At 41.7% G+C, this 16,254-nt stretch overlaps 1 protein-coding gene across 1 annotated transcript; it reads right to left on the reverse strand. All coding sequences in view use genetic code 11, as the record gives it.

Annotated features, from left to right (window-relative positions):
• Positions 1-1,726: 1,726 nt before the first annotated feature.
• Positions 1,727-9,375, reverse strand: EGR_06359 (hypothetical protein; the record flags this gene model as incomplete). The annotated part of the gene is made up of 4 exons (XM_024495608.1): positions 1,727-1,865; positions 7,761-7,897; positions 8,128-8,310; positions 8,389-9,375. The coding sequence occupies 4 exons, from the start codon at positions 9,373-9,375 to the stop codon at positions 1,727-1,729; spliced, it is 1,446 nt and encodes a 481-aa protein (XP_024350006.1).
• Positions 9,376-16,254: the final 6,879 nt, after the last annotated feature.

Genomic DNA, 16,254 nt, shown 5'->3' on the forward strand with positions numbered 1-16,254 from the left:
TGCAAATTTTGAGGTAAATTTACTTAAAATCTTTAGATTAATTAATTAAGTTTCCGTTTCTTATTTTTGAAGGTGAAACGCTAAAATTGTCTCGTTTTTAGTTAAAATGTTGCTCTCTTCTCAAGGTCAACGGTAGCGCCATCTTTTAAGGCGCGCGTGTCAAAGTTCGCGCTACTTTTGATCACCCCTTTTGTCGTTGGTCTCCATGTATTATTTCTGGTTATTAGGCCAAAAAACCCAACGATGGTGGTGTTTAGAGCGGATGAAAATATTCCATCTACTGTTATCGTTAATTCCTTGCCTCGACAACCGACTTTTCACAGGTGGATATTCCTTTTGCAATAAAGGGTTATATACTCAACTAATTTGGGAACTACCTTTGAAGTCGGCACAATAAAATGGCAGTTTTTTTGCATTTACTAATTAATTATTTAGTAGAGTATCACTGTTGGTGAGTGTGGAGCAGAGGGGGGGAAAGGGGGAGACTGTGTCAACCTGCCATAGTGACGGACCAGTCCAAGTGGCTCGAATAAATGTATCAGGTGCTACTACTAAAGCTTCATCACACTCCCATCCATTTACTGGGTAGTAAATTTGGTCAAAGGGATTATCAATCTCTCTCGTCGCGAGTTAATCATCGGCAAGTGACGAAGTGTGCATCACAGAGTCGAATAATTCTTAGGTGAAGGTCTCATAGTTGACATTAAAAGCACTTGAAAATCTCGCTATGCACGAGGAAAGTGAGCGAGACCAAAGAGGATGACAGGAGGTATAAGTGATCTGCGCGAACTCCAGAGAGTCTGCGATTCGGTGGAAATGGTTCGTCAACCTTTACATAAGTCTGTTATACCACGATAGGGAAGGAGAAAGTAGTTAGGAAACAAGGAGAATGCCAACTGGACAAGGGTCACTTTTGCAATATTTTACGTTTTCTTAAGGGCGTAGGATATTTTAGTGGATCCCAATTTTTGGTTGGTTCCTACCAAGTCCTTGTGCCCAGCCCCCAATTATTTGGTCTTTCCACCAACAAATGAGCAAATCCCGATTAAAATTATTCTCGGCAATCTGCTGCACACCCATAGAGAACAAACAGCGTCACTTAGAAAAGACCCCGAAGTATTGAATGCATTATGAGTGGATCGTTTGTGGCTAACCGTAGCTCGCTAGTCGGTCTGCAAATAGGTTAAAGTACACAGCGGGTGAAAGGACAACTTGACAGTCCATCAAACTTATCGCCATCTTGCCTATTATTTGCTTCGCTCCGCCTATAACGCTCTCGTTCTCGGTTTATGCAAATCGTATGCTGGATAGAGAATGGCGGCTCTTCAATCCGGTCTAGGTGAGAAAATCTTCCTAAACCTGATTAATCGGGCCTTCGGAATGACACGCTCTGCTATTCCTTGCCTCACCATCTTCCCATCAAGTATTAAACACACTCGATGGGAGGCATTTTTATAGCTTCCCATCCGTCAGGTAAGTTCGTTCGGCCTTTTCTATCTGAAGGTAGGCAGGTAGGAAGAAATGGAAGTTTTAAATCGAGTTTACAGGCTAACGTACCATTGTCGACTCATTCACCATAAAGAATGGTATACACAATCAAAATTCTTGCAGGTTTTGACAAGCCATTCCACTGAGCCATTGCTCAAAAACNGTATCACCTTCTTCGGTTGCTCTCCCTCCTCTCTCTCTCTCTCTCCCCCTAAAATAGCCTCTTAATGTCTTTGGGTCATTCCACATTTCGGCTGTCACAAAGACTACGTGAGGTATCCTTCACACGTGAGCTTGAAAGCCTCTTTTGTGGTCCATAGAGATACTGACAAATCTGGAGGTAAGGCACGATGCAGGAAGGAAGTGAAACACCGACGCTGAAAGGAAAGGGAAAAAAGACATTTGGGGAGGATTTATCCTTCTACCCTGAGAAAAAAAATTCGCTTTCTGCATATTTTTGCTTTAAATAAGGGAGTGGAAACGAGGGGAAAAACAAGCTAAAGGCATCAACGGGCAATAATTTTGCCTCATTAGCGGTCTTGCATTTACACAGATGGTAATTCCTTTTGAAAAGGAAAAATTCCCAGATTAGCCATGGCAGTCCCAACTCAGCCATCTGAATTGACGAGCCGGTTGACTGGGAAAAACACACGTACTTAAAAGTATATAGTAATATGTATTAAACCAACCTCGAATTTACCCAAGATTTAGTTGATGCATTTTCGGCTCGTCCGACCAATGAATCAAAATATTTTCCTCTATGACTCCTGCCCCTCGGTTGTTGGCATTTGATAATCATTTAGGCGTTTGTCGACTCTTCCTCCAAACCTCAATATTCCATTAGATCGTCTGTAATAAACAAATCCAGAGTGGGCAAAAGGTCTTGCTGTATCTGTCGACTATGCGGCATCCGATTTGGAGGTCTAAGTGTGCAGATCTATACTGCAGAGGGGCTACCGAAGGGGAAGCACCTTTAGCAAACAACTCATTTATGAGTTGTGCCTGGTGCTCGAAGTAAATGAAAGACATCCAAATTGACTAAATGAGAGCTTCATTTTGTCGGTTGAGGTCAATTACTTGCTCCACTATCAAAAATAAATGTTAATAAAGTTCGGCTTCTTTTCCTTAAAATAGTCAGGTAGTCGTTCTAATTTAGGTCTAAAAGATTTGTGTGTCTTCGCTTGCGCGTTTGTTTTTTTTCTTTCAACGGGGACAGTCTATTTCCATCTTGGCTTGGAATAAGTCCACATCTTTTTCCCTCTCTCTCATAGGTAGGGCGGCTGATGCGGTAAAAATAGCTCTCTCCGCAACTCCAAAATCGGGGCTAATCCATTTGCCTCTCTCTCTCTCTCTCTCTCTCTCTCCTAGGCCTGAGAGTAAACTCAAGCAAGAAGTGAAAACATAAAAGCAGGCATTGGCCTTAGTTGGTGTGTTTTTTCCCCGGGGAAAAATTCTAACCCTGCTTGTAGATGAGATTGGACTCTAAAGTCCTTCTCGATTCGTCCTCTCCTTCGCTCAAATTAAAAGTAACTGTTATATAAAAATGCTGATAATACAGGGTTTTGTCAATGGAAAAAGAAGACTCGATCAGAGAGACTTTGTCGCCACTATTTCCGGTGAATGAAATGACTCCCTGAATAAATTCAACCCAGCGTGGTACTTGGAAGACTCACTACTGTCAATGTCAAGCGAGGGTGGACATGCATGTGTGCGGGGCTTGAGGAATCCGACGAATGCTACATCATTAAATCGCCACCCTTCCTTTACTCACTCTTCCACTACGACTTTCCGTCGTCGGTAGGTTTGAGTCAGTCTGTTGGCATGGTAATTCTTTTAACATCTCCACCGTTAGCCACTTTCTGCCCATTCTCGACCTACTGCCAAAGCACAGAGTGTCAGCACAACTGACCTGATGGGTGTGATCATAGCTTGTCAAATTGGAGAAGCAAGATTGTCTCGATTGAGAGGTTGCTGAAGCTACTCAACACCTATGCTGATAGCATTAAGGAGACCCTAAAACAATCTGTTTTACCTGGCAAGGTCACTAAAAATGGATTGCAGTAATGACTGACTGGCATGTAAAGGGAACGGTTTCCTTTTTGCTTTTGTTCTCCCCAAGCCAAGCAACCAAGGGTAGCGTTTGTCATCCTCTAAGCAATCCACTGACCACCGACCTTTACCTCAGCCCACAGAACTCCTTGCCTGCTTAGTGTAGTGAGCTGAAAGACATACATTTCAGGAGGAAGTGCGCATTTCTTACTAGTCAAACGATTAGATAGGGATCCTACCTGACGTAATAGAAAGAGGGCCCAGTCAACAGCCAAGGTAGATGACAGGATTGGTGAGCCAGTAGGGAAAAGGACTTTATTACCTTATATCATAAGAAGATTAACCTTTCAATTTAGATGGGACAGAGTAAAAAAAGGCGGTACAGTCTTATGCTCTACCTCGATTTTTCCGTCCAACACTCTGATGTCGCTCCACGTTATTCTTTACTTTTCCCTACTGTTGGATAATCGCATGGTTTTATAAAAATTTGGGAAGACACAAAGACATCTTACTAGCGATGTGGGACAAAATATTAGACAAAAAAGAAATCGTACTAAAAACTTCCTTAAGCATCAAACCTCCAAGATTGTCTTGAAATTCGCTCTCTTCTTTGGCTTCTCCTCATTAATCAGCGCCGTGTAGAGATGTTAATCACTACAAGGCGTAGAAAGGCGGGGATGGTACTAATTTTTGACCTTAGTGTTTTACTAAAACCTCACCGACCACCCTTTGTAGCTCTGCGATCACAGACGAGCGGACGGGAGCTCCCAGCACCCCCTTACTCCAAGATATCGGGTGGACTAAGCGGGGATTGTTAAAAAGGGACTCCGATGTGTTACCCTAGTGGTCGGTGTAAGGTGACAGAAGAACTCGTACAGCTCCCAATGCACCTTACTAAAAGAAGGTTTACCTCAGTTGATTAAAAATGGAAAATTCCATCCGGTGGTCTGTATGCATGCGTTATACTGTGCTTCACCCACCACATTTCCTCCTCTCTCGACCCATCCTCACAGCACAGGCTGTCAGTACAACTAATCTGACGGGTATGATCACAGCTTGTCAGCGCGGTGAAGAGAATTTGAGTCGACTGAGAGGTTACTGAAGCAACTGATCACATGTGTTGCGTGATTACCACGAGGAAGACTTCTTGTTAGAGGTTTAGAGATTGCTCAAAATTCCAACTTATCAGCCCGACTTGAGAACAGGTCTGATACAACTTTTTTACTACTTAAGTCCCTGCTTCAGTGAGGCAAAATAAAGCGTAGTTTAATTCTCCCCTTTACTTCTTATAAAATCCATTAAAATCACATCTACTTGTCCCTGCAGATTTTTTCCCATTAATTGTGTGATAGGACATAAAAACAAGAGTTTAATTAGATTGTTTATAAATAGGTAAATGTTTATCTCATTATTAAGAAAGTCAGAAAAAAAACTTCTAAGTGGACTAATAAATTTACTTATTTGAATGGACCCCACGGAGATGATGATGATGTTGCGTCTACTTGCGCGGACCTTGTTAGCATCAATTGGTTTCATGACGTCGGGGGAAATGCATCCTACAGTCGGTGATGACTCGAGATGTAGTTGGAAAACCTGATTTTTCCTCCTTTTGGAAATTAAACGACAGAGAGGTTCACAAAACGACCATACTAGAAAAGTGTGTCACCTAGACTGTACCCGGAAAAAAGGAAAACCTACTAACGATGGAATATAATCACGCATATTGCCTTGATAATACTTAGGGATGTTAAGTACACACACGAAACTTTTATACAAGTTCACCAAATCACATTTGTTCCCGTCTCGGGGTTAATTACACTTCCAAAGGAAATTCAGGTGATCCCACGAGGATGGGTATGCCACAGGGAGCACCTTGGATAACGCTTAAGCAGGAAAGGCCGGCAGGAGAGGGAAGCTGGGATGTAGTAAATACGCAGATCCTTTGGCACCCGTGGATTGGTCGGCATCTACATTTTATGGCCAAATGAAAAAGTGAGGAACAAGATACACTTAAGATCTCCTCTTAGGATAAACAATAATGAGTCCTCAACTTCGTTTTTGCAGTCTAACGCCTGCATATCCAACAGTTGGTGGTCTACTTTCCCTGCAATTTCACGATTATCTGCTGTTAATGGCAAGTAAAGGTGAATAAATCTAAAGCGGCACATGAAGAAACAGCACCAGTGAAAAATATAGGAGATGAGATAGATAAAAGGGTAACATTCCCTTCTTTTGATATCTAAATTTGAAGTAGATCATGAGGTGTACATACAGGTCGGCTTTGCAGTATATGCGGCAAGAGATCCTGTGGTATCTCTTGTGAATAAGATATTATTTCTCCTGTTTTTTCTCATGGCAAAGTTGCTGTTCTTGCATACTCATTTGACTCAAGCCGCAGACCTCAACCGTAAAGTAAAACAGTTTTGTTGGCAAACATACACTTCAGTTATTTGCTTAACTGAGAGGGCTCTTACGTTGCCAATGTTAAGGGACACAACCTCGGACTCATTAAAATCATCCAGGTTTAATTGCCATTTAATGATACTAGCCATTCCTAAAAACCTAAAAATACGCCTCTGGATAAAGGTGGTCCCAAATTTCTTATGAGTACCACAGGAGAGGTGCCATGGAACCAGAGAATTATGTAGTAATACCAAGGTGCCAGCAAAGTTGCATCCACTTTTTGTTGTCGAAAGGAAACATCGAATTAGAACTGCCTATATAAGTTAAAACCGTACGTAATTTTTTATCCACAAAAATTTATAGCGAATTTTACAATCATTCACACTAGCCAGGCTGCCAACGACGTCTAAGACTAATGGATTTAAAAAATAGCAATATATGTCCTCCAAACAATTGAGTGGAGAATAGTGGATTTAAACAGCAAATAAAGTCTAAGATTGTTAAAAGTTTCGGCTCGAAGTAAGCTACTAACTATTGTAAGTAAACAAAAGCATTTTTGGCTACTAAGTGAACAGATAGTTTTAAAAAAAGGCGTTGGTAATATTGGTTTTTATTTCCACTTGTGAACTTTATAATGATTGACTTTTAATTATTTTACTTATAATTTTCATCATTTTCTCTTACTATGCTGTGCACGCAAGTAATTCTCAAATGTCGAATATATTGCCAACAATGAATTGACAGCTGCGCTGTTGGGCATGACAACTTAAAATTTTTATAGCAAAATGCATCAACAACTCGAGTGGACAGTACAAGTATGCAAATACATTTAATTACATAGCCGTAAGCGTGTCCCCAGTTTTGTTTTCAAAATGGTAATGCTTTATGACAAATTAGTACCTTTTGTAGATTCTTGTTAAAACAGAGGTATACCAAAATAAACGGATCCTTAAATGAAGAAAATATTTGGAAGTTTTAAATCTCTAAAACACTCATGTGACTGAACAAAACAACCTGTTTTTTTAACATAGCTTGGGATAATGTTCCAAAAAATGGGGAACATGTGGAGTTGGTTGAATCCCACACTACGTAACTGGACGGTACTCCACATCCATCCGTCGGATGCAGCAGCCTTCATTGTGGTCTTTGCCACTTTCTTTTTTGCCAACCATTTTATCATCAAATGCAGGAGCGGTGTGAATAGAAGCTGGCAGAAAATTTGCCAGGTGTTTTCATCACATGGGCTGTATGACGTCCGAGGTGTGATGGTAGCTCTTTGATCCTGATGATAAACTACCAAAAGGTGTGTTAGTTACGGGTAAAGAGACTTTCCACTTTATTGGTAGCAACTGATTACCATGTCTTGACGACAATGACGTGTTAGCAGCAACAACAAGGATGGTAGTAACTTTAACAATCACCTTCGGTAATGTGAGTGGCAGTTGATATTTGTCCTCGAAAACTACTAATTAATTTCCCCACTTCTCTTAGGCGCTCGGCATGACTAACAAACCGACTCAACGACTGACTGGTGAACGAACGGATGGACGAGTTTTGGATTGCAGGGTTCGTTAAAGGACAAATGCATCGTTAATAGTTGCCTTCCCTAACGCACTACCCACCACACACCTCCAAACCACCCACCAATTCATTACAAGAAATCGTCCATTTATGAGTTGTGCGTGCGTGTTTGCGCGTATGCTTGTGTGTATGTGGTGGAGCAGAAAGGAGGAAACTTTACGCTTGAATCGTTGGTCTGCTAGTGGCAAAATAAAATCACCCAACTTGGTTGGAGTAGTAAGAGGGAGAATGTTGCCCACTGATCTAACGTGGACAAAAGTGTCACCGATTTCGCTAACTGGCAGGTAAGAGGACTCAGAACTTCAGCCTGAGACGACCCAGTTACACCTCCATCCTCGAAAGGGGGGAAAGACATCTCCAGTCCCTCTTGCCGCCGCTGAAATACCAAAAAAATCTGCACCGTATCCTCGACCAATGGAATAGCAGCCTTCTTTTCCCTCCCTAATGAAATTTCCGGTTGGATGAAAAAAAACAACAATCCTTTTTTTACCACCTTTTAATAAAAAAAGGGCAATATTCCGGATTAAGAGATAAACATCTCCTCCGGAGACTCCTTAGCAAAGAAATATTCCTCAAAAATTCTTGCGACTACGCCCAACAAAATACCTCATAGGATAAAATCTCTTTATTTGTGTCATTTAAAAGGATAAATGAGAGGTCATTTTCTAGTGCGCGTCGTTCAAGAAACATCAAATCACGTCGAACATTGTCGGGCAGGGTGGGGACAATGTTTAACCACTCCATGAGTTGTTTCATTTCATGGACAGACTGGGGGTACTGTCGAATGGTCTTAAAAAAGGGCACAGAGGTGCACAAGCCATGGGAAATTATCTCCCGAAAATATTTTCGTGGAAAGAGTTGCCTCACCTTCAGGCGGGTCAGAGCGAATAGGGAGAGTGGATTGAGCCTAAAGAGAGTACTTATTCTGGCGTGGGTTCCGTCAATTATGGAGGCAATGGCATGATCATCGGTGCGGGCAATATCTGGAAGGATGGTAGCACCTGAGTAGAGCAGATTGAGGAGAAGAAGAAACTTTGAAATGAGTGAGTTAGGTGGCCATTTCATGTGGGGATTATGCAGCCGCCATCTTGCATACTCCTCCAGAAGGTGGTAGTAGGGAGTCGCCTTCACCTCACCGTTGACCAGTAGATCAGCCGGACTTTGGAGGCCGCTTTGAAGGAGTCGTCGAAATATGGCATGAAAGTCGATGTTTGATTGGCTGTACAGGCTATGGTACATGGAGATGAGCACCCTTTTTTGTATTCCCGTTGTGCATATCTCAACCGAACAGCCACGGGCAAGTAAGGTGTCCAATATCCTGACAACAATATGATCGTAGTCGTTGGTGACAGTGGTGTCAGATGCTTGCACAAAAACACAGGAATAGAGAAAAAGATCAAGCAGGGACAAAGATGTACCATTTTCCAGGGTTGTGTGAGTTGGAATGTTTTGGGACAGGAGTTCCATGACCCGATGCCATTTGTGGTCAAGCATTGCGTTTAAAATGAGCTTGATCGGATTCAGTGTCTGCTGACACGAGTCGTGGAGGTCGACTGACGACGAAATGACCTCAGAAATGGGTCTTCTCGTCTGTCTGGTAGAAATTGCTGGCCAGCTAACTCGTTCTGCACAGGCGGAAACTTTTGTCTTCAGCTCGATGGCATTCGAACTTGGCGCCTCCTCGTAGTCATGCCTACATCGAACATAGCCATTGGATCCATGCTCACGAAGGAATTTTGGCAGACGCCAGGAGATTTTACGCCGATGCTTTGGCTCTTCCAGTGGAAAGAAGGGAATTTCTTGGCCATTTTCAGTCGAGAGGTGATTTTTAACTGTATTGCTTAGCCTTCGCATGATTGAATATATGCTGGCAGGTGGATAGCTCTCATGCATGTTCGAGAGATGCCCTCCAGCCCTCATAATAATGACTGCTTGGTGTACTACATCAACCTACTCTGAAGGGAAGGCAGCGTCTTTTCCTATTCGTCCAATTTGTAGCCAATCAGAAGCGTCACTCGTCCGGTGGTTTGAACCTTGCCTCTGTAGGGTTCATTTATGTTTAATAATTTAAAAAAAGACTATTTGGCCAATTAGGCATTTGGTTTATCCCAGTTTTCAAAAAAAAAGGACTGGAATTTGGGCCAATTAGAATGTGGCCTTTTGCTAAACCAATAATGACGCAGAGAAGAATCTGATTGGTTATGTAGGTTGTGCTACTTTTCTACAATTTTTTAAAAAACATTCAAGAAAAAAATTTCCATTTTTTCTATTATGCAGTAAAAATGTCATTATTGCGAATGACGAATGTCAAATTCACTTGTAGTTAGTTAAGCATTTGTCAGGGACACGACATTGTTCAAGTGCCTACATTAATAAAGCAGGCGATGGATGTGTGCCGCATGGTACTTTGGAGAGGGTTTGTTGGTAGTACTTTGGCTTTGGTGATAAATTACTCTAAGATGGGTTAATTACAGTAGGGAGACCCTCCATTATATAGGTTGCTACAGCTTGCCACGCCTCAGTGACATTTACGTGTAACCAGCAGAAACAATAATAACAACAGTATTAATGTATGAATTTGTATAAGCACATGAACTGAATGATTTTTTAGAGGCCTCCGAGTGACAGGCGATGATGGACATTCAAACCCACCAAATGGTTCTTCTCAATCCTGCTAGGCTCATGACAAGAGCACGCGTTGTTAGGTTGTATGTTGATTGACTTACAAACTGACAGATGAAGGGATAAAAGGGTGACGTGTGGATTGCAGGGTTCGTTAAATGAACGAGTGTCTTGTTAATAATTGGCCCCTTGACGAATGAACTAACAAACAAGAGACTCGCGCTCTTCCCACCGCACATTTCTAAACCACCCACCACCTCAGCATGGCAAGAATTCTCCTAATCATGCATTGTGTGTGTATATCAAAGTGTGTTTTATATGTATGGTGGAGTAAAAGAGCAGACGATGTGACTGTGAATCGTTTGCTTGCTAAAGGCAAAATGATTTCCCCGAAATCCCAGAAGCAGACCTAGTGAGTCACCAAAATCTCTCCCTTTTGTGCCCGGGGGCTGTTTTGGCTCCAAAGCCCGCGTTGGGAATGGAGGGAAGTGGAGGGACGACATGCGGAATATCACCTCCTCTTCTGTATCCCACTCGTTATACTTCATCAGACAATCCCATGACTCCCTGCTAAATAAGCGAGTGGAAGGGGGTGAAAGCGTTAGTAACTGGAATATTTTCTGTTTTTTTCTTTTTGCGCACTTATAAATCGCGTATTCTATTTCCCGATGTCGCATTTGCAGTCGTGTGTATTTTGTGTATAAATGTGCACCGATCAATGAGACTGTTTTTTAAAATAAAACAGCAATCTTATTTAATCCATTTGTCGTCATGGTAACCAAAGAGAGATTTTATGCCAATCTCGAAAACCTCGAGACTGGTGATTTGACCTTCTTTTTGGCGAGTCGGATGTGACCTTCAGAATGACAGTACAAAGTTAAAGTTGACCTACCAAGGTTTGCGATTTAAGGAGGCATTGGTCTTGCCTATGTCAATGAGTCGGAAGTTGACGAATTAATTGGTGGGTGAATCAGTAGGGTGTGTCCACTTCCTCTTTTTACACTGACTCATGTAATTTAGGGAAGGCGGGGAATAGTGAGGTGAGGGGTGCGCAGGCGGATACATTATCGCTTGGGTCACGAATAGGGAGTTGGTAGCTATGACAACAACCAAATAAATGAAAAGGGCACACCTATGTAGCTGATAATTAGAAAATCGGGACTATTATCGCTGGCCATGGCTAAATAATCGACTCATTACTCATTCCATTTCATCCCTTAGAAGACTAACCATGCCTGTGCACATGGACAGGAAAAACTACACCTTCAGATACGGTACGAAATTGGTGAGAACATTGAAAAGAAAAACATTTTCCTCACCACAAGTCCTCTTGAATCTCAGCAGATATTACAAAAGTGACCAAGAGGAGGATATCATATAACATTTTGGAATGTCAGAGGAGAAGAGAGGAGGGGAGAGGGTGGAGATAACATCTTACAGTTTTCTCATTCCCTGTCCTCCCGTTAGATTTCTCCAGGTGATTTACTCCCTCGGGCAATGCGAAAGTTGGGAGTGCGGATAGCTTGGCTTCCTTGCCTCTAGAGAGAAGGAAATGCATTCTTCCTTAAGTTGTCCTCGGCAGCTTGTGCCCTGATGGGCGGAGGGAGTACCTCTGTCTCTGATGAAAGTCCTCTGAGAGATGACTGTCATCTTTTTTTAGCACATGTGGCAGACAACCACATAAGTACACATGGTGAGTAGGCTTCAAGTTATAAAAGGGAAATAAAATCGGGAGTGGATAAAGGGAAGGCTATTTTACAAAATTTCATTAGGGTAATTACATCACCTCGGGACCTAATGGGAAGGGACTAGATACATCAGTGGAAACCGCTTAAAGGGAGTCCACACTTAAAAGGTTTTTATTGTTTTATTTTCCAAGCATTCTTCGCCTATTTTAAGCGGGAAGATTACAAAAACTTATTCCAGCTTTCAAAATTTTCCAAAAATTCATTCCAAGGTGGAAATAAAAAACGAAGTATACTTTGTTCTAATCCTACAGATCGCTATACGGGTGGAAAAAATGACCGGGACATTGTGAAGTAGCATGTGCCCTTCGTACCCTAGAGGCAAACTGCGACGCTGTATTTAGTGCGGCGTCATTCGTAGCAAATACGGACTTCTGTGTCCGAAAAAAGGTCAAGGACGCAGGTGAAGGAGCTCTACTTGATACGGCAGCTGCGGGTTAACACCAAGATGACAAACAAAACCACTAAAACAAGTGCATAAATGTCAAATTAGAAAATAACAAGACCTTTTCATGGGAACGAGAGTCAAAATAAATTTGCGGTCTCACGCATAGGCAACAGAATCGTAATACACTTTTACTGTTTTGCTTATCATTAGCACTCAGAGTTTAAAATGTTTTTTTCTCTCGTTTTATTAGTCAATATGTGAAGACACAAATTCACATCTTAATAACTTGAATATTTGATTGTCATAGACCTTTGGTTAAATATTAAAAATGAACAAAGTGCTCGGAAGGAAGTTTCAAACCAGGAATATTAAATTTCGAACAACTTTGTGAACTTTCTTCGTCAACCTACGCTACTTAAAGCTTCTCCATCTAAATTTGCTACTTTTTGTAAAAGTAAAATTATGCAAAGTTAGAAATGATAATATATTACGATAGGAATATCTTTGGCCTAAAAGTATAAATATGTTTAAATCGATGATTAGATTAATCACAAATTACCCCACCAATCAACTGCTTAATCTGGCGTCTCAAGTGATGATAACCTTCGCATCACTTTTAGAATACACGAATGCAAGAGGTTTACAAAATAATGAAGAGCAACAACTCCTAGAGTGCTGGCAAAGTATTTTTGCCTGTTTTCTAGACAGGTATAAAAAATGTCTCACACATGAGGCTATTTGATAGCTGTATTCTCACAGACACAAAAGTTCGGAAATAGACCCACTTTTAAGAAGATTCGAAATTTTTAAAATTCTTGGAGGAATGGTGTCGCGCACCTAGTAGGATCTGCTACTCGGAATGATGTACTTTCGCCTTAAAATTGGACAGGGATGTCAATCTCCTTCTTGGAAAGGGAAGAACAGAATAAATAGTCCTTATTTTGAGATTTTCTTCAAAATTGAAGATTTTTCCAACGAACGTAGAGTCTTTATGATTTTGAGGCATTTAACTACCTTAGAAACTAATGGTATAGTTTGTATTTTGTTGGACAATTCTGAGGAAGCCGTTCCAATAAAATTAGAACATTTACATTCCTTAACTTTAGGTGACATGATAACTTTGCAATACTAAACTAACTAGTTAGAGGAAGAGGTGACAATCTATTTCCGATATTTAACGCACATGGTGGAATACAGTCCACTCTGGACAGCATTGATCATTACCATTGAAGCCTTGGCGCTGAATGGATTTTCTTATTGACTACGACCTGAAACTCGCGGAAATCTTTAACCACAGCACAAAGGTGGGGCACATAATCGCTTATCGGTGTAGTGGCAGCAACTGGGAAAGGAAAGTCAGTACCTCTAGTAAATACGTAGCTGATCCGCAGTGTATGCGTTTTTCGTACTCTTTGAAGGGACGGAGGTGAAGCCATCTGTAGGTGAGTGGTGTGATATACAGGCGGTGATAGTCCAGACCAAGGTCGTACTTTAGCTCTGTAGTTATGGTTTAATTATCGATTTTCTGGGATGTTTCGGCAAATTGTCAGGACTGAGGACATGTCTAGACTGCATGTTTGATCGTGTTGTCCTGTCCGCATCCCCCTCCCGCTTAATGCGTTGTACTGACGGTAGTCTAGCCGATGAATTTTCTCTCTGGGAGGCAAAGCACTCCGATATGTTAATATGTGCATGTCGTGCAGATGTAAGACAAATTCGTGGTAAGTTGGTGGCACGGAGCTGCGGAAGGAGTAGGAAAAGGACTGCCTACTTGAGCATTATCATTCGTACCGTTGCGGTAGACAACACCATAGTGGATGGTCACGGAATAGTTGTAAAGAAGATGGAACTTCAGCAACTCTAATAAACCCAAAAGGAGAATCGGAGAGATCCCAATTGGTTTGTGCAAGGGGTGTGAACATTTCGTCAGGTGGGAGAGAAGGAGGGAGGAGAGGAAAGCTGTAAATTTATCAAAGACGGTCTTAACTTTGGCCATGACAGTCAAGGTGGTGGAGATTCATGCCCAGGGCCTAGCAAAGCACCCTTTTCTGCGTACACGAGTCCCCTAATAGCCAACGCTTAGGTTTCTATGAGAGCCCAAAATCCCCTCACAAGGATTACCAAGTCTCGCTGGCCCCGGAGACTGGACAACTCGAACGTAATGACAGCTAAGATTTTTCTACTACAATCCGTTCATTTCTTTTGAAGCTTTCAGTTAAAAATCCTTTTTCAGCCTTTTCAAATATTTACGAGTTTAAACGCTTGAGAGAGTTTCCTTTCATTTAAACAAAGACGTTTTCAAAGTCGAGACAAATTATAAAGGTTGCCAGAGGACCATCTGTTCGCTAGCAAAGACAGTCATTCGGCAAAAGAAATTTTGTGAAAAAACAAATATATTTTTCCTCTCATTTCGCTTAGCTAGGACAACTTGATTCCATTTTTTCCGAATCATCATCTTCGCCCCCTCGATGAAGGTTTAGCGTGATAGCCTAAGCAACGAGATGGGGAAATACTTCCCCTTTCAGAGTTCACGGTCAATACCTGTCAACACAGTACTGCCTCCATTATGAGTTGTCAACATTAATGTCTCCTTCAAGAGAGAGCTAGTCAGAATCCAGGCAAGTATTATGCGCCTGGATGATAAAACATACAAGTGGAGCTTATTTTTCCCCCTTCTGTTTATTCTTCCAGGGTATGTGACGTGGACCAGACGACCTGTGGCACAAGGAAGAATCTAAGAAGGGGTTTGAATGTTTTATCTTTCACGTTCCTGTTTTATCGCGTCAAGCTACGTTGTCGTTTGTCACATTTTTCATTAAATATTTGCACAATTGTTTTTTACTTGTCTCCTGAAATTACCCTACTAGCAAATGTACTTTTATTTGCGTCCAAAACATCACTTTTGCTCTCGATTCTGCTTAAATGGGAATATAAGTAGTGTTGTCGTTCAATGAAATGGCCACAACTGCAATCCGTATGCCATATTTTTTGCCCTAGAAACCAGAAAAAAAACAAAAACTTGTTTTAGATCCTGTTTTTATAATAGGCCTTTGTCTTTAAAGTCCAGATGACAATGTCACACTCTCACGGAAACTCCAACTTCCTACTGTTACTAGCACACGTGATCTTGTCACTGTTTGAGAGGTAAGAAAATCAGCGAGTCACGTAGAGGAATCTTACCGGAATGGGGAAGAATAAAGTGGATTTAATACATTTTCTCCCTCCCTCCCACTTCCCAGGTGGTCTGCCAATAGGTGGACAAATGCCATTGCGGCATCACATGCCAGACAGTCAGACCACCAGACTGACAGTCACTTCTCCCGGTTCTAAAAATGAGCCGTATAAACGGCTCGTTGTCGTAGTGTACATGAAAGTAGTGAAGAAGAAACCACAAATTCCTCATTTGTTCGCGAACAATATGTGAAACTGCCTTGGTGCAGTGACCTTCACCTCTACATTATCCTCCCAGTTGACGTAGGTAGGAAGGACGTGTCCTCTCCCTCTACCCTTCGCTCACCCACTACAGACAGGTTTTGTTCACTCCTCATCGCCGCAGTATTCAGGTCAGAAGTAGTAGGTAGAACTTCATGCCATCAACACTAACAACCAACTCAGGTGAGTAAGGAAGGAATGAGGGTGGAGAAGAGGGGAGGTAATTCATAGCATCAACGAGGAAGATACTCTCTTCTCTCGTAGTCAAAGGACGCGAAAAGAATAGAGAGCACATCTGTCCAGTTATGGGTAAATAATGCTGGAGGAAGATAATTAAACCCTTACCTGATGCAAAAGAGAACACCTTGTCCAGCTCCTCATAAATTATTCATTATGGGTTGTATGTTGCGTGGTGAGGGAAGAAAAGAATGGAAAACATAATGAAGGTAAGACAGAAGAAAGGACAAAGAGCAGAAGGGAAGATTGAACAACATAGCCAGTGTGCCATGTTAACCGGTCTTTTGCAAAGCGGTTCCTTCCATCACG

The sequence above is a fragment of the Echinococcus granulosus genome (assembly GCF_000524195.1).
Source record: "Echinococcus granulosus chromosome Unknown EG_S00055, whole genome shotgun sequence".
Classification (NCBI taxonomy): Eukaryota; Metazoa; Platyhelminthes; class Cestoda; order Cyclophyllidea; family Taeniidae; genus Echinococcus; species Echinococcus granulosus.